The sequence below is a fragment of the Crocodylus siamensis genome, chromosome 15, assembly GCF_052110815.1.
Source record: "Crocodylus siamensis isolate JL-2025a chromosome 15, ASM5211081v1, whole genome shotgun sequence".
Lineage (NCBI taxonomy): Eukaryota > Metazoa > Chordata > Crocodylia > Crocodylidae > Crocodylus > Crocodylus siamensis.
In genome coordinates this window covers 29,699,411-29,718,830 of record NC_143409.1, presented here as the reverse complement: position 1 = coordinate 29,718,830, position 19,420 = coordinate 29,699,411, and the positions used below count along the sequence as shown (strand labels likewise).

Genomic DNA, 19,420 nt, shown 5'->3' with positions numbered 1-19,420 from the left:
GGCCCTTCTCTGGACCCTCTAAAGCTTTAGCATGTCCTTGTTAAAGTGTGGTGCCCAGAACTGGATGCAATACTCCAGCTGCAGCTGCACCAATGTTGAGTAAAGTGAGAGAATCACTTCTTTGGTTTTTACTGGAGATGCATTGATTGATGCATGCCAGGGTTTTATTGGCCCTAGTGGTTACTGCATCGCATTACTGGCTCAATATTAATCTATTGTTAACCCCAGATCCCTATCATTTGTAGTGCTGGTCAGGTTAGTGTTGCACAGCCTGTAGGTGTGCTGGGGGTTCTTCCTTCCCAGATGTGGCACTTTGCATTTCTCAACGTTGAACCTCATCTGGTTCTCTTCTGCTTAACATGCCAACCTGTCTAGGTCTGCTTGTATCTGCAGCCTATCTACAGGTGTGTCCGCAAACTTGGCCAATGGGCTTTTTACTTCCTCATCCAGGTCATTGATGAAAATGTTGAACAGCACTGGGCCAACCCCTGCGGTACGCCACTGCCCACATCTTGCCAGGACAACACCGATCCATTCATCTGGACCCTCTGCATCCTACCCCACAACTAGTTTCACACCCACTTGACAGCCCTGCAGTTGAGCCTGGTATCTTGTAGTTTTCTGATCAGTACCTTGTGGGATGTTATGGACAGACAGAAAGACAGACAGACTAAGGCTTCTATAATATTAGGATTTAATAGAGTCAGGGCAATTCTACACTGCTGAGGAAAACAGGATTATGATAAAATGTTGAAGGGAAAAAGATATTGCTTTGTTTGTGAAAGCATGAACTCCAGGAAATAAAGACCAATTGAGCTGGTCTTTTTTTTTTGTAGGTATTAAGTAAAAATCTTCAAATTGTCCAAATGACTTCACAGTCTAAATCCCATTATGAGACGTGACAGACTCCTGGTGGATGCTGAGTCTCAACAGGAGTCAACAGAACTCAAGCTTCTGATTTTTTTTCCCCAGTATCTCATTTGTCTTAAAAACAAATGTGTGATATTTGAATATGCTGAATATGCACATGAGAATATAAAGTTACTTTTTGTTATATCTCTTAATGGCAACAAATGCATAACTTCACTTCATGTTCATAATATATTCCAACCTTGCCAGCTTAGCAGCACTTTTTTCCTCCCCACACTTGTGGCTGGAAAAATTTATTTCTGAATGCCCTTGGACAAACACAACAACAAATGCTATAAGCTGTCAAAAAGCAGATACTAATCTTGGCTTAAAAACCAAGTACTATGTATGGAGGGTGACGGAGAAGTGGGAGGGAGCAAGAGGAAAGGGAGGAACTTTCCTGCTTTTTGGTTTTTTTATGCAGAAGGTTAGAAATGTTTTGGGTTTTTTAAGTGTGCATTTGGAGGAGAATATTTTTAATATTTTAAATAAAAGAATACCACAAACTTCAAACTACTGAAAGATGAGCACCTGCAAGGAAAAAGAAAGGGATAGTTTTAGGCAGAAGGCATAAAACTCTTTAGTTATTGTTTTATTTGTCAAGTTATTTAAACTCCAGTAAGTAATAAATAATTTCGGAGAAAGTATATGTTTTCAATATTTATGTTCTTTCAGTTAAGAATAATGTATGTGCTTTAAGACCTCATCCCAAAAGCTCTATTAATAAAGTGATTAGCATTACATTCCTAATATTTTTAAGGCCAGAAAATAAGCATAATCTGCAACCACCATTTTTTAAATAAGCTCCTTTACACATTGTAAAAAGTAAAGCAAAGCAAAAGCTCAGTTTTTTTTTAAAAGCTGTTGTTGGTCACTTAAAAATTTTTAAGTGAAGATAAAACTTTATGGCCATGAATACCTTCTATGAGCTACTATTAAAGGTACAGAAAAATACAACAAACGTGCAACAGGAAATTCTAAACAGAGTAAAAAATATGTTCAATAGTCCTGCTCTGAACACTGCCACAAGTGTGCACTGCTCAGATATTCCTTTTGGTGAATCCCATGTGTCGAATGTATGAACTACTTAACAAACACTTAGAACTGAACTCAAATTATTCATCACTGCCTATTTATTTTATTGCAGCAGTAATTTCTAAAAGTCTACTAGCAATGACTCATTTACTGATCAATTTGTGCATTTATAAAAATAAAATTAGCAGCAAGTATCATTATTATTTAGATTCATATTCCAAATCAGGATGCCACAGAACCCTGGTGTACACCATGGAAGTGTGCTATGGGGTGCCAAACAATGTTAGCACTGTTAGGTTTAGCTAAACCTGGAGATTTCAAATAGAAATCCATAGCTGTGGTCTTTGAGTTCTTTGCAACAGAAAAACTGCTCTATTATTTTTCAGTAGTCAAAAAGTATGTATGTGCATCAGGATCCGGGAGAATGCCTGTTTACCAGAGCACCCTAAGGAATGACAAGGTCCAATGGTCACAAACTCTTGCAAGACCATTTTAGGCTGGACATAAAGAAAAACTTCTTTATTGTTTGAGCCCCCAAGGCCTGTAATAGATTCCCACCCCCAGAGGGTGCAAGCACCTATTCTGGACTCTTTTGACAAACAATTGGATGCTTATCTTGCTGGAATCCTTTGACCATAGCTGACTTCCCACTCCTTGGGCAGGGGTCTTAACCTGATGATCTTACGAGGTCCTTTCTGGGCCTAATGTCTATGAAATCTATGAAAAGAGTTAAAACTAAGAGCTGTAATTTTCTGACGAGTGCCTTGAGTCTATCCAGGGTTATCACAAGTCTAATAAGGTTGAGAACCACTGCATTAAACAAAAACAATTTCAATCCGTTGGAAGCTACTTTGATGGCTGTGACAAAGGAAGCTAAATGAGCTGGATTGTAGCCTGAAGTCCTGGTGGGAAGTACTTTGGGGAGCTCAGTGTGGGCAGGCTTTAATATAAAAAATATTGTAGGATAATTAGATGCCCTTTTCACTCCCAGGGCAGATGGCAGCCTAGGCCTGACAGCAGGCCAAAGATTGCTCTTTGGGTTCCCGTTGTTGACCTCTCTTAGGGGTCAGTAGTCTGGAGGTGGGATGCTGAGGCCCACAGTCCCCCTCCAGTGGGGTGGATGAGACAGGCTGCTGGTATGCCCTTGGTCCGTGTTGGCCTCGGGGACCCTTCCCAGGGGACAGGGATGGGGACCCCTCTCAGGAAGGAGAAGGAGGAGGGACAACAAGGAGGGACAAGAAGGAACAGGGAGGGACGGGAGGGACTCTTTGTTAATCTCAAGTCTCTACTTTTGTATTCTCCTTCCCCTTTGATGACTCCTGATGACTTCATCCATGGCTATCTCTGGTTGTCTCTCTGTGGTCATGTGTCCATATAGCCTTCTGGGCCTTTTCCTAATTTGATCTGTTCCCCCAAAACTGGGACTTAGGTCCCTCTGCTCTCTGAGGCCTTGTTGCTGGTGTCACTTATGTTGTGTTATGGAACAGTATGGTACATACTTCTTTGGTTCCCAGGCTGGGTGTCCTTGTTGTGATAGGCACTGTCTGCCTTGAAGGCTGTGATCTCGTGTTATGGCATGCCCCCTTAATTCTCAGGCTGCATCCATCCATTGGCCTTGTTGTGCTAGACAGCCTGTCTGCTTTCAGGGCCAAGAGAAGCTGTGCATGTCTCCCAAGCTGTTTAGAAATCCATTTATCCCCCGCTGCCCATCTTGACCCCTTATAATGCATATAAGCCGATTCCCAAAAATCAAGCCTTTAAATACCATTTCTAAACCAATATCCATGACTAGGGCTTGGTTTAAATTGTGGGTCCAGCTTATAAAGCAGCAGCTCCTTTAATCTTGGAGTTCCCCCGCATGCCCCCCCCACCGCTGTTTGGCAGAGGGACCCATCAGCCTCAGTGCCCATTCCTGATGGCCAGGAGATGAAAACTGTGGTTTTAAATATGCTCCAGTTTTTACCTATCCAGTCAGGAGCAAGTGGCATGAGGCAAAAACCACAGCTTCTGCTTCCCAAGCATCAGAAGCAAGCAATAGGGCCAACAGGCCCCTCCACCAATCAGTGGGGGGGGGGGCAGGGCAGGGGTTATTCCAGCAGTTCCCTGCTGCAGCTGCCCAGAGCCTGCACAGGGCTGCCTTGTATCTCTGCTGCCATCACCACCACCTCCAAGCTGCAGCAGGGAACTGATGGCAGAGGAAGGGGGAGGGGCTGCTTTCCCCCCATGCTGAGCCGCAGCTTCTGTCCCACACTGGCACTGCTGAACCTGGCAGGCAAACTCAAAGCCGGAACAGGGCGTATGGGGTCGGGGCTGTTCAGCTAGGGTTGCCAACTCACCAGGATTGCCCTGGAGTCTCCAGGAATTAGATATAAATCTCCAGAAGACTACTGAGAGTCATTTGAGATATAAATGGTAGAGAATTCATTAAAATAAATATTAAATGTTAAAAACAATTTATACAGTAGTCCAGTGGGTTTTTAAAATGTAACAGTAATGCGTATTTGCCTTCCTGAGTACAGTACAGTAGATCAGTCATGTCCTTACATCATGTGATAAAACTTCCCAGAACAGATTCAAACAGAGCTGGAAACCCTATGTGCAGCACAGATCCCTTCTGGTACTGTGGGGCTGGGGCCAGCAGCAACAGCAGTCAGAAGGAGCCACCACCACCTAGGCTGCCTAGAAAAGCAGTCCAGCTGTGGAGCTGTCCCAGCCCTGCTGCGTGCCCAGGGAGTGGCAGGACATGCCACGGGGCGGCCTGGTGCAGAGCAGGTGCAGTGCAGGGTAGATTGGGGCTTTGCTCAGGTTCCAGCTGATCTGGTCTGGTAGGGATAAGTCCAGAGTGGATGTAGGGTAGAGCTGGGGCTACATGTTGTTGGCAGGAAGGTGCTGCCAAGCACGTGGGCTCCAGGTTGTTGTGGGATGGGGGGGGGGCTGACTAGCTCAAGGAGGGTTTGTGCGGGGGGTCCCATGCACACCCCACCGTACCCACAAAACCTCCCAGCAAACCCACCAACCACACCTTCCCTCACACAATCACACACCCCACAAACACCACATCCACCCCACCCCCTCCCCCACAGCCCCCCCACTCTCTCCCCCACCACCCACACGCATCTGCTTCTGGGGGGGGAGCCCCGCTCACTGCTAAACACTCACCCACTATACGCACACCCCACACTCACCTCCCACACACTCCCCATCATCCTCCCCACAAACCCCATACCCACCCACACATCCCCACAAACATTCCCCCCATAAACCCCCCCATTCCCACCCATATCCACACACACCCTCACAATCTCCCCCACACTCCATATCCTCACACACACACACACCCAAAGACCCCCACAAGCACCATACCCACCCCTCCATACTCCCCTATAATATACAAGAGTAAGACTTCATTTTGAGCTATTATGCAATCACCTCTATATACACCACACAAAAGCACACAAATCAGGACAAAAATTTTTTTTTAAATAAAATTAAAATGTGTTATTGTCAATGTTTGATTTTTAGCACATTATTTGTTTTTTCCAGGTACACCCCCTTCCCAAAAAAGGAGTATTTTGGGGGGCAAGGAGAGGAACTTCTAGTAAGAAAGGTCAGGGGTTGGGGGGTTGGACTTCCAGTCCTAAGATGGAGACCAGGGGGTGGGGCACCTGTCAAGGAGCAGGGCTACCCATGAAGCCCTCGACGGCTCATCAAAACTCATTAAGCAGCCCTCCACCCAAAATAACTGCCCAACCCAATCAGAGTGCAAATAAAGCCTTATGCACACACAGACAGACAGATGCATGAAAGTTGGGGGAAATTCAAGAACTGCTGCATGAAAGTGGGGGAAATGCAAGAACTGAAGTCCCCCATTTACAAACATATCAAGCCTTGCTCCTCCCATATGTATCAGACTGATCACTCCAGACATGAAGTAAAAACTGCAATGAGATAATAGTTCCATCTTCCTAGCAAGTTTTCAAGTGCTATTACTTAATACAACTGTATATCTCTAGCCTGTAAGGAATTCCCCCTTCCTCACCTCCTCTCCCCAAAAACTATCAGACTTGATGATAATTTGACCCCACAAGAAAAAATCCTTCTCTCAAACAGGTGACTAATTAGACCCACAACACTACAAAATGCAGGTCTCCTACAGCCACCAGGACAGAATGCAGGTCAATTAACAAGAGCAAGAGAAACCTAGGGAAGCCTATATGGAGAGAGGTGCAAGAATCAATCATCTGGCCCTATCCCTTTGCTCCAGCCAAAAAAAAAGTGAAGGACCTCAGAAAGAGGTAGGCAGTACTGTACCTAGACTCCTGATGGCCCTGGGGAAACTTTTAGTATCGGGCCCCTCTTCGTCAGGGATAATGATAATAATAAATTGGACAATAAAAAAAATAAACCATTTTTGAGCCCCCTTTCTGTCCAGGCCCCAGGAGACCACCCAGTTTGCCTAAACCTGTATCCGAGTCTGGTGATAGGGACAACCTCTAAGTTTACAATACATAAACTTCGGCTTTCCTACTCATTCCCCCTCCTGGACTTCTTTACATTTTCTGACATCTACATAAAATCACCTTTTTCTGCTGTACACAGTTGCAAAGATATTATTTAAAACAAAACAAAAAAAGATTTTTGAATGTCTGGTGTTGGCAATACTGTTACTCTTACATGGTCTATAAGATTTTTTGCTACATCCTCCGCATTGGGGTGAATTTCACAAAGGAAGAGTATTACGACACAGATGGAAAAAAGTCTGCTTACCTGCTTTGAGCATCTGCTTTCTCTAGTTTTTCCTGTAGCTGGATCCAGTCAATCAATGCCTTGAAATCTCTGACATAGTTGTCCAGCATCATTAGGACTTCCTGGAAAAAAGCAGCCTACATTAGATATTTATGACATTAAAGGAAAGAAATAGTATAGGAAGTAGGGAATTCTGCAAAAACTTAATCAAAATCTAAATATTTTACTTCAATAGTTAAAATGGTAGAACCCACTGTAGGAAAGATTGCACAGTCATTTTCTTTTCTGACCACATTTTAAGTTGATGATAATTTTCTGAAACGTATACCTCTGGGGCTGAAACATACCAATCAGTTTCTGCTGAAAGTGGAATTCTAGAAAAAGCCTGAGAACAAAACAGTGCACATCTTCAGGGTAACAGAACATTAAAAATACTTAACCAATCATAAATAATTCTTGTGACCTTTTTTGACAAAAAAAAAAAGGCAAAGGATAGAATGCTTATACTTGGCAAGGCAACAGGCATAAATGTCTTTTAATGTCAGTGATTTTTTTTTCTTTTTCTGAAACATTAAAAAATATAAACTAGGCATGTACCATACACAGGTTTCTACATAGGCTTTTTTGTTTAATTTATATAAACTGCATAGTGAAGGAAAATAGCACTGCACGTATTTTCATAATTAATTTGGCTGTGGAATAAACAGTGCAAAAATGCTGGAAGGGCTACTGCACATTTTGTAAGGTGAGAAGGAGGGAGTCTACTCTGAGAAACCATAGAACTTTAGCAGTTGGGGAAGACACAAAGCACCTTACATAGTTCTGTAACTTCTCAAGTACATAACACAGAATCTTCCTGCATAGCTCTTAAACTGGTGCGCAGAACTAGTGCCACATGATATTTTATTCTGCTTTGGTATCAACAAAATTATATTATATTATTATTACAGAATATTTATTACTGGGAACACTGTAAGAAACACAAAAAGGTGTTAGCTTGTAAACTGAATATATGTGGTATGATGTTACTGTGACACAGGATGTAAGGTTTATGTGCACTTTTCTAATAATAACTGCATTTTTTGTAAGCCACTATATTCCAGATACATGACTTTGGAAAAATCACATGTTCAGGCATTATCCTGTCTTTATAATTTTACCAATTCTTTCATTATTTTGGAAAGATATTGTTGGATGCAATGTTGTTATTCAAGTACTTATTAAGAAATTTCTTAAGTTATTCTAAGTTAGCTACTCCAATCAGACAAACCTGAAGCCAGCCTTACACTGCACATTAGACTTCAGTTCACATAATGACAGTCTTGAGTGATCCTAATCCATTTAATAGAGACTATAATGTATGTGCTGACCCAGTACAAAAAAATGTCATTCCACAGATATGTAGCTTTATAATGCTAATTTAATATAATTTCTCACCTCTAAAAAAAACCAAAACAAAAACCAAGGAAGTTGTAGTAATAGCTTAGCAAAACAGCATGAAGGGTCTTTTTTCCAACTAGTGGGTTTTCTTAAATGATTCATCACCCATTAGTCTTCCAGTCTGTTTAGGATTTGGAAGTGTATTACTTAGGCCAAGGTTGCACTTAAACAGTGAAAAACATTACAATTAAAACAACAATTTCCCCTTGCAAGGCCTGATTTTTCTCTGTACTCGGGTAACATTCCCATTCATTTCACTATGATTAATAAAAAATAGTGCAGGACTGAGCTCCTAGCACTTTCCTTTCCTTTTTTTTTTTCCTGAGCTGACAGCTGGCTATACTTATGAAGAAAAACTTGAAGCAAGTTCTTTCATTCTTTAATTCAGAAAAGTCCATTTCAACCTTCAACAGAGGGGCAACAGATCACTCATACCCCAGGAAGCACTCAAAATATGACTCATAACTAGGACGGAAGTAGTACATAGATCATATAGTAGACATATGCTTCCACATGATTCACTCAAAACAAAAGGGAGAAAGAATTTAGTGACAGATACTATTAAAAATATTTTTAAATACCAAGATTGTAGATTTGTAGGTCACATTCTAAAAATATAAAGGCAATTAATGCTACTGTAAAGGAACAAACTCATTCCAAATAACGTTAAAAAAGGAAAATTACGTATTTCTGGTTTGTTAAAATGAGAAAAAAAGAGAGAAACCTGTCCTACTTTTCAGAAAGAAAACATGATAAAAATAACAACAATAATATTCATTACACAAATTACATCTGAATTGAATAAAAGCTTATAATTGCTTTGAATTGTGAGGTTTCATTTTTAACAAAAGTACCAGCAAAATTTGCCCCTTTTTTCCTCCATTGGCAATGCCTTACATCTTATTCCACAGACTTTCATCTTACTGGAAGTTTTGTGTTCAAAACAAATGATGCCTACAAATATTTTTAAGAACAAATACAAGTGGAAATTCATATGCATTTGTTTAAAAAATATTTATTTAATAAAGGAATAGAAGCCTGTGCAACACACATTTTTATGCAAGGATCTAAAACTTCATTTTGAAGATACTTACACAAATATCCTCCTAACTGGAATATACTGCAGATCTATACACTCCACATACTTTGCCACACATAATTTCCACACACATATGGAAAATTGCATATTTCCATATAAAATTAAGCAGCACATCATTGATACTTTATACATACATACACACACACATCCATATACCTCTATTTTGTGTTCCCCACAAAATCCCCTATTTTTGTGAAAAGGTTATTTGTTTGCAGTGCCAAGGTAACTGGCAAGAAAAGTGTGCTACAAGACATGAATCACTTAAGCATTTTAGCCAGCCCTTTTCCTTCAATTTCACTAATAACATTCCACTTTCTAATTTAATCCATCTCAGTTTTACTCAGCCATTCTACCTTATGCTGAATGTAATTAACAAGAAGAGACCAGAAAATAAGATTTAATTCAGAATAATTTATTTTTTAAGTCTGTCACTGAGATTTTTCCCTACTGAAAATTAAGTATGAATTATACTTCTGAACCTAGTTGGCATAAAGAAAATACAATAAATGACTTAAACAACCTACTTTAAGGAATGTTTAGCTACGAATTATCAGAAATGATCAGAGCAGTACCATGCAGTTGTAATCTGAGTCATGTTTTACGAACAAGGGAATACAAACAAGACAAGCAGCTGGAGCGGCCCCATATTCACTGATGCACATCTTTCTCCCTAAAGCTATGAAGGCCATTTTGTCAAGCAGGATGAAGCAGAACAAAAGTGGCTCTGAAAGCGCCGTTACAGGCATCCAGATAACTACATATAGATGTACAGCTAAAATTACCAATTAGTTTACCAATTGGCTGCAACGAATTCGATTGGTTTGTAATTAATTCTGGTTACTGGCGCATACAGCAGGATGGTTGGCGCCATCCCTTTGTCCTACTGACACACAATACTAGTGCTCAGGGCCCTAGGGTCTTGGACATCAATACAGCTCTCTAGTTCACCTACAGTACCGAGTGTAGTAGATATACCCTATGGTGCTGAAGCAGTGGAAACTTGTACCACTTGAGAAGGTGCTGACAAAAAGGAACCTTTATGGGGTAGACTGCTCCTGCACTAGAGTTGAGACCATTTTAAATCCCATTATTTTTCAAGGTCATGTGCATCCCATACCATTTTTTAAAGGGCCAGTGCAAGCTAAAAACAAAAGCCTGAGATTGGAGATAGAATTAAAACCAATGCCTACAGGAAACATAGTAACTTGCAGCAAGAGTGTTTAAAATATCAAGGTATCTTTTATTAGACCAAATAAGTGGAATATCAGATTTACCCAAAGAACCTTGTCTGCCTATGTCCTTAAACCAACACAGCTACAACCTACACCCGTGAAGCTCTTCCACCACCATTCTAATGAATGGTCACTTGGGCACACTTTCACCTTCTACTTCAGTGCTTTTCCCTTTCTCTACAATCATGAGCTTAATTTTCAACCATTACTGTGCTTGTGGTTTTCCTTGTTTTGTTTTGTTCAATTGGTACTTCACACTGTTCTTCTAGTATTCATAGCAAGAGCTTTTCACTACTCCTCCCCATCTATCCTAAACAGCTTAGAGAAGCCTTACAACATATCAAAAGGAGGAGGAATCATGAGCATGTTAGCCTGCAGCTTGCATGACCTATATAGCTATGAGCATCTGAGAGGTTTAAGTACTTCCTAAAAAGCACATAATAAGCTTGTTTAGCAATCAGAAAATTGCCTGATGTGACAATACACAGTTAATTCCTTTAGCATATCTCAATTATTATGACTGCTCTGCAATTAGTAGTCATGAAACTGCTAATATCCGGCTCATTTCAAGGGGCTATCAGAGGTAGACACTGATAGTTACAATGTACCAAGCCTTAATGAGATGTGAACAACTAAGCAAGCTGGGAATTCATGATCTGATTTACAATAAACTGTCATTAATAAGGTATAAACAGCTGAAAGCAGGCTGTTCCTACACAAACTAGCAGACAGGCTTAAATCAATTTAAGTGGTACCTTTAATACTGACCACCAATAGAATCAGCAAATGGCCATTGTGAACAATTTAAATGGTTGCCTGCCTTAGCCATGCTCTAAGATAACTACAGCATCATCCTTAAAAACTAACATCAATACTGTATATTTTCTGAAGTGGAAAGAAAAAGAATTTGATTTCAATCAGTGTGTCTACAGTCTGTCCACTGAGAAAGCTATTTAAATTTAGGCAGTGGGCAATACAAGATGCTGCAACACTTAATACATGCTGATCTATAGTCACTAAAACATTGCACCCTATAATTAAATTCACAAAGACACACGCAGACTCGTCTTTTCCATGCATAGCAAAATCTTAATGTCATTGGAGTCAGATCAGACATTAGTAAGATCCCATTATTTTTACAAAACATATTATAGTTTATTGGCTAGCAATCTTTCTTTTGGATTACAGAAAACACCTCCCTAGTTACACTGCACAGATCAGGCTTCACAAGTGGGAAGATGATCAGCCAAAAGGATGGCTTCTGTCCAATCCATCATGCCTCCTAAATTATGCACGGATTTCAAGATGCAATTCAATGCCTATCCAAGTCAGAAATAACGTACATTGTTTTCACCAACTGCAATAGGCTAAGGGGATGGAGCAGGGCAATATGGAGCAATGTCAAGGGAGGAAAGATGCAGTGGCAGTATGAGAGATCATAGAAACACAACTCCTGGTTCTATATGATCTGTGCTGTGATGAGGATATGCTGTGCAGGAACACAGGATTTCCATATTGTTAGTACTGATCTACAAAACAGGAGCCCTGAAGACTCAAAATCTGCATTCTGGAAACCAGGATTGGAAATTTTGTGAGATTCCTGACCTCTGCAGAAGAATAATCCATAATAAACTGGCATCAAAAATGTGTATTATCATTTTTAGGAGGAGAGGAAAAAAGGAGACTATTTGATTGGGATATTGTGTAATCATTTTTAAATAGTATATTTTCCATTCACTCTCTCATTGACAAATGCATAACAAACAAACAAACCCAAAACAAGACGGGAATGGTGGTACTTTCCTAACAGCAACACATAGCAGTGAAATGAATTCAATTAAGACATACACGTTATTCCAAGGCCTGCAAAATTTAGACTATTTTTCCATAAAATTCTTTATTAATTTTGGATGATACTTACACAGTTCATTTGGAATTACAGGTTTGTCAAATCAGAGGTCATTTTTCAGTTGTTCTTGTGCACAAAGGATAACTTAGGATTTTTCTCTCGCAATTTAGCTAAAAAAAAGTCCATTTCAGCTGAATCTCTGCAGCTTAGACTAACTTGCAAAGACTGCATCAATTCAGCCTTGGGCTTTTTGACTATCTGTACATAGCCCCTGCATGTCTCTCTGATCTCCTTCTCCTGCTTGATCAGGTTGCTCTAATTTTTGCTTCCTACCCTATCTGCTGTTATGCTGCCTGTCCCCACCACAATCTGCTGCATGCCACCCCTGTGTTAGGCTATCCAGTTCTTAAAACCCTAAGGAACAAACCTTCAAACACAACTTCAGGAAATAAAGTCCAAAACATCAAAAATACCCTTTAACTTGCTACAGGTCAAGCAGGGGACACACAGGCATTGTAAATATCTTACCGCTATAAGGACAGTAAATAGTTGGTAAAAATATACACAAGATTGAAGGAATGCCCCCCACTGCAGAAGAGAATGTACTTCCCTCCCCTTGGGGGAGGAGAAGTGGAAGTCGTTCTTAGTCAGTCTAATCAAAAACCCTTATGCCATGCTCAGTCAATGAAAAACTGCAGTAATATAAGCTTTAAAAAAAAATCTTTAAAAATACTGGTGGCCCTTGCACCATTCTAGAACCCAAATGTTCAGTGTCCCATAGCTGCTCTCAATTTCCTTCCTCATCAAAGCAGCTATTCAAGAACTTCAAAAAGGAATAGAGTTAAGAGGATTAATATGTACCTTCAAGGGTATCTGGCTCCAACAAATCTCACCCTGGTTTTACACCTATTCTTCATTGACTTGTATTTACTCATACTTGGTTTACGTTGGAGCAATTAATCATTCTGTGAGCTTCAGCACCCCTGCCATCATTTTGAAACATGGGCACACTGAATACACATGACACAGAGGCTGCTAGATCATGTTAATTAACACACTCCAGCAGACTCAATTAATCAAGTCTGCTCGTATACATGCTAATTAGCATGGGTTGAAGCAGATGTCCAGCACGTGTATAGGTACAGACTGAACTGATTTAGGTCAAGCCACGTTATGGAACTTCTGTCCCAGACCCACTCCTGGTTCAAGTTAACTCACAGTCCCCCAGCATCCCAAGATGCTTTGGGGCCCTGGGCCATGCTATCTGCTCCAGCAGAGGGTTGGCCCCACCCCTCTATTCAAGAGCTGGAGCACTATCACTGCTCCACCTGGCTGAGAAGGGAGTGGGAGGAAGGAGGGAACCTGGTTTTGGACCACAGCCAGGGTGTGCCTCATGGAGTGGGAGTGCCCCACCCAGGCTTTTCCCCCTCTGCCTGCTGGAGCAGATAGCTGGCGGGGGTGGGGGGGGAGGGAGGGAGCAGCACATGGCTAGGCCCTGGCCTGGGCTGATGCACTGGGACTGAGGAGGGGAGGGGGTTTAAACCCCACTCCCTGGCCTGCATGGGACCCCAGGGGCAGTCTCCCTGGCAGGGATGAAACCACTGACAAGCTTTTCCCCACTTCCCACACAAGCAGCGAGGAGAGGGGCTGTCACTAAGCCTGGCCTGTGGCCAACATGCTGAGACATTTGGGGTTAGACAGGTTAAACACCCTCCCTGTCCCGCACCAGACCCCAGCTGGTGTCTTTCTGGCCATGGGGAGGAAATTCCTCCCAGGCTTTCCCCACTCTCCACTCAAGGAGAGATTGGGGTGGTATGACCAGACCCCAGCCCAGGTCTGACACTCTAAGCCAGAAGAGGGGAAGAAAGTTTAAATCCCCTTCCTCCCTCCATGTGCTGGAGCAGGGCCTGGTCATCTCCCCTCCTCTACTCTCCACTTGAGCAAGGAAAAGCATGGCAGGGGCTTCCCCCCCGCTGGGGGCCCATGTGGGCCAGGGAAGGCATTTAAACCCCCTTCCCCCACATCATACTCAGTGGGCCAGCTAGGGCTTAGCCACACACCCCCCTCTCCTCAAGCAGGGGGGGAAAGCCTTGGAGAGCTTTTCTCCCAGCTTCCCTCCCTTCAATAGTGGCTGGCAGGCTGGGGGGGGGGTATGCTCTAGCACCCCAAGCTTTCGGCCTGAGCCACTGCAAGCATGTAGCTGCATTTCCAGAATCAAAAGTGAACGTTTGTTCACTTGCTTCTCAATTCACTCTATGCAGTCCAGACTAACCTTCAAAAATTGAATTGATTCATCCTGAGCTTTCTGATGGTCTGTAACTTAGTCTAAATTACCTCTGTTAATGAGGAAGAGGCTAAGCCAATGAATGACAAGCAAGGAAGCAGCCAGAGAAGGTTCAGCTACACATTAAAGAACAGCCTTTCTGCAGAGAGAAACTGTGCTACATCTAAGACCAATGGGTCACCAGGAGCCCAAGACACTTGCTAGGGTCCACTGCCACAGCCCCAACTACTGGGCTGCTGGCCCTGCTACCATTGCACACCCCATGCTAGATCCAAAACTGGAGCTGTCACCGCTATTTTCTCCATGTCAGAGGCAGAGCTGCTGGCTCTGCACAAAATGTGTCAGTGGCAGCAGCTCCAGCTGTGACATGGGACACACGGTGGAAGTTGGACCTGATGCTGCTGCCACATGCGCAGGAAGGAGGCGGAGCTGATGCTGCCAGAGCTATCCCATGCCTTCAGCTGGATCTGACCTGCAAGAAGTCCCACAGTTCTGGCCCAAGGCAGAAAATAAGTCTGACACCCCAATCTAATCTATTCTGGGATCTCTCCCTTCACCTGAGGGATCACATGGTTTATGAAAAATACAGCAAGGAGTACTATATGCAATGGCTAATGGGAAAATGTATCATCCTTTTAGCCTTTGGTGTAGTTTCAAAACCACTTCGTCTTTGTTTAATACACCAGGAGAACAACCACACAGGTTGCAACTCTCCTAGCTCCCATAGAAGCGATCTTCTAAGAGAAGCAGAGAGTATTATTCCAGAGGTTCAAAGACTGAACATATCAATTCAGTAAGAAATCAATTCTACACCAAAAAAACTATTACAGTTTATCTGTCAGTTGATAAGACTTTCAAATATCTAACTGAGAAATAATTAGAGACAGAAGAAACCTCAGCCTGGTAGCTGGGAGGAAGTAATAGATGGCAGTGACTCTATCCTGCAGCTGAAGCTACACATGAACTTTTCAAAAACAGTAGGCAATATCTCCAAAACTGAAACTACAAAGTAAGTATTTTCTTTTGAAGTATACAACATTATTGTAGATAGTCTTAAATATTAGCAGGATCTTTTAATTTCTTTGGGAAAAAATGGTTTTATCACCAAGAGAGACAAGCTGCTAGGTGGAAAATTTTTTAGATAAAGATGGAGAATCCAAAAGTACCTTTTTTCCAGAAATCCAAGACTGAGGAGTAAAGTGGAAGACGCACTTGAGTAAGAAGAGCAGATCTAAGCAGAATACTTACCAGTATTTTGATAAATAATGTATATTACATTAAATTTACCAGGCCGTATCTTGATGCATCTTTCTCAAGCCTTTGGGTATTCAGTGAAAAAAGTAAAGTGACACAGTATACTTCTCCCCTATCAAATGTAGAAGTTAAGGTATCTGATGTTAAATATAGGCGCTGGCACTGTACACAACTGTGCACAGAGGTATCCCCAAAGACCCACAGGACCCAAGAAAACCAAGGCTGTTCTGATGATGACTTTTTTTGCAGCCAGTTGAATAAAAATTACTGAGGCTGAGGGTAGTTGGAAAGGTGGAACTTTGCAAGAAATAATTATTTAGGGCTGTACGAAACAGCACCTTTTAGTTTTGACTTCTGTTTCACCGTTTCAACAGGACAGTGTTTCATTTCATTTTAAAAGCACTGTTCCGTTTTGTCAAACTGTTTCACTGTTTCAACACTGTTTCAAAATTTCACCCATAGGCTATAATGGGGAAGCACGAAACTGCCTATAACTTTGTCATTTCTTGCCTGGTTCAGATGAAACTTGCATGGATAGTAGCCCCTGCTAAGGCCATGAAGCCTGCCAAGTTTCAAGGAGATAGGTGCAGGAGTTTCTGGGAAACTGCACCTCAAGCTGCTGACGAGCAAAACTTGTGAGGTGTGCGACTATGTGTGTGTTAAGGTGAGCCCTCACTAGCCCTGAGGCCTCTACATGACACGGTAGTGTGCTCCAATTAGGTCTCCTTCTCCCCTACAGCCTCATCCTGGTCCACCACTCTAAATGACAACAGGTAATAACTTAGTAAGCAGCACAGTAGTACCAGCAGCATCTCAGGCAGCTAAACAGTCACAGTCAATATCAAAACAGTCCTTCCCCCTCTCTTCCCACCCCCCTCTCCTTACTTTGTTTCCCTGAAGGCAAGCCCAGCTTCAGCTTTGAAACTCTAAACATTTCTAAAGTTTCAAAACATTTCTCCTGCCCTCATTTCAGTTTGAGGCTGTTTCAAAGCCCTTTGTTTCATTTCAGTTTCACTGTTTCGAGCTCAAAACAAGTCGAAACAGCATTGAAACGAAACAGCTGGTGAAATTTTGCACAGCCCTAATGATTATTGCTATGATTCTGGTTTTTTAAAAATCACGATTAGGCAAAAGTTCTCCACTCCTCTTGGGATGAGGAAAATAATACAGCTCTTTTTTTTTTTGCTATTATTTTTGTTAATATCTAGAAATATTAAATATTTTGTGAGATCTTTCCTTCTGGCCCACAAAAAGGAATATCCAAATTAATTAAAAGTTCTAAAACCAACCTAGAGTTTAAGAAAACAAAACAAAACTAGAAATCTTCATCCCACTCCACACACTATGAAGAATAAAGTGAGAAAGGCAGAGATCTACTTGTTCTAAGAACCTGGAGGCCATGGTATCCAGAAGTAATCAATTCTGTTCCATCAGAACAGATAATACTACCTCCTGTGTTTAATATACTGCTTTGAAATGTAAATTATGGCTAAATCAGTTTATTTTATGTATTTTATGTATCCAGACCATTTAATTAATAAAAACAATTTTAAAACTATTGTTTTTGGGCCTTTTAATTGAATTCTAATTTCCATCAGAATAGGTTTTGAGACAAATCACTATGTAAAAAAACAATTAATAAAAAGGAAAAGTATTTTTCACCATTTTCTAATACCATAATACATCAAAATTAAGTCTGCATGAGTAGCTATTCAGCTGGAAAATTGCTTAAATAAATGTGCATAGGTTTGCACCTCACTTCAAAACACCATCCCTGATTTAATAAAATCCTACATTTATCAAATTTAATAAATTACTTTTTTTTTTTTTTTAAATAAATGGAAGTTGAAACAAAATTTAAAACAATGATTTAAAGCAAGCAAAAACTGTTATTTAAAACACAATTCAAATTGAATATTTAAATCACTTGGATTTAAAACAAACTTTTACCTTGAATATTGTGGAATAGAAAATATCCATACAATTTAGTACTACAACTTTATGTCCTGTCTGATCTTATATTCATTAATCCTTATTTAAACAAAATAAGATTATTAAAGCTTGGTCAATTTTGTTTCTTAAAGAACCAATTAAACTATTTTCATTATATTTTAAGTATAAAGCATCAAACGTAATATCAGGACATCAATCTGTGGCTTCAAATACCTCAGTTCCAAACCATTTAGTAAGATATTGCCTTAGTCAATGTCCAAAACTAGGAGAAAATATACACAACCACTGATCTTCTTACACACATTTCCACTGTTTGCAGCTTTACCCACAACCCTTTCGTCTGCAGTTTCAACCACAACCAGTCACTAGAGCCCTGTCCCATTTGGAAGCATAAAACATTATCCTCTCTGACAATGTAATCAATAGTCATGCACTTCACCTCATAAGACTGAATAACTGTAATATGCATAATTTCAAAAAGTTTTCAACCTATCCCTGGTTACTCTGTAGTTATTAAATGCTGGTAAGAGTGTCACATGCTACTTTACAAAGACTTAAATCTTTTACTATAATACAACCTTTCGTACAATTAAAATGTTTAAAATAGCGCACTATGTATTTTTGCTTTTTAAAAATATCTGGATAAAAATAAAACAATACAAACATGAAATAATAAAAAAATCAGAACAAAATGAATATTTATTAGCCCAATATTGATATTTTTAATTAAACCCAGCACTTATTAAATCTTATTTTCAGAAAATTTAAAAAATAAAAATATGTATATGCTATTATAAAAAGTCAAAGGGCACTTCCAAACATAATGAGCAATATGTTGTTGCCCAAAGAGTTTTCAAAGAACACAGAGAATAAAAACAAACTTAACAATATATGGAACATGTTTTTGCTTCTCATCATCTGTGTCTTTTACTACCTCCCATACAAGTAGATTATACATAATTTACTTTTCAATTTCGATTTGTCTGATCAGTAATACAAGACAATTCTTTTTTAGATCAATAGTCTGGGCCTCCTCTAAACATACCCGACAAGTACTACAAAGAAAGCTCAGAAGTAAAATTAATGATACTTTCATATTTAATATAGATTTTACTTCAAACTCTGTAAAGAGTTCCAGGTGTGTATATGTGGTGTTCTAAAAGCTGGTTCTCAGCATTCTCTCCAGCACTGCCACAGAGACCAGGGACATCCATAAAGGAATCCAGGCAGAAGCTGCAATGGCACAGGAGGACCAAATCATTGGCTGCCTTGCTTCTAGACAGTCTATGCTGCTCAGGGACAGGAGACAGAGGAGCAGCAGCGTGGCAGCGAGAAGCCCCCACAGGCACCAAGGAAAGCACCCTGCACCTCAGGAACCTTACCGCCGGGACAGGCGGGAGCAGAGCAGGAGCCGCGTGAGGCAGCGTTGCACCGGCTCATCAAGTGGCTGCCTCCTGGGCAGGGCAGTGGCCAGCTGATGCCACCGCTGCAGGGAATTTAAAAACCCCACCAGAAGCCAGTGGGGAGAGAAAGGAAGCCAGCTGGGACCATGCCGAGCAGGCTATGGCTCCAGACACTGGCTGCAGCGGCCTGAAAGACACTGTTCCACAGCAAAGGAG

General features: G+C 41.0%; 1 protein-coding gene across 7 annotated transcripts in view; it reads right to left on the bottom strand.

Moving 5' to 3' along the window:
• Positions 1 to 19,420, bottom strand: part of SCAPER (S-phase cyclin A associated protein in the ER) — a 378,523-nt gene that overhangs the window by 298,172 nt on the left and 60,931 nt on the right. For all 7 annotated transcript variants that reach the window (XM_090028843.1, XM_090028845.1, XM_090028844.1 and 4 more), the window contains one exon: positions 6,712 to 6,812. In XM_090028843.1, coding sequence (XP_089884969.1) covers positions 6,712 to 6,812 — 101 coding nt within the window. The remainder of the gene's footprint in view (positions 1 to 6,711; positions 6,813 to 19,420) is intronic.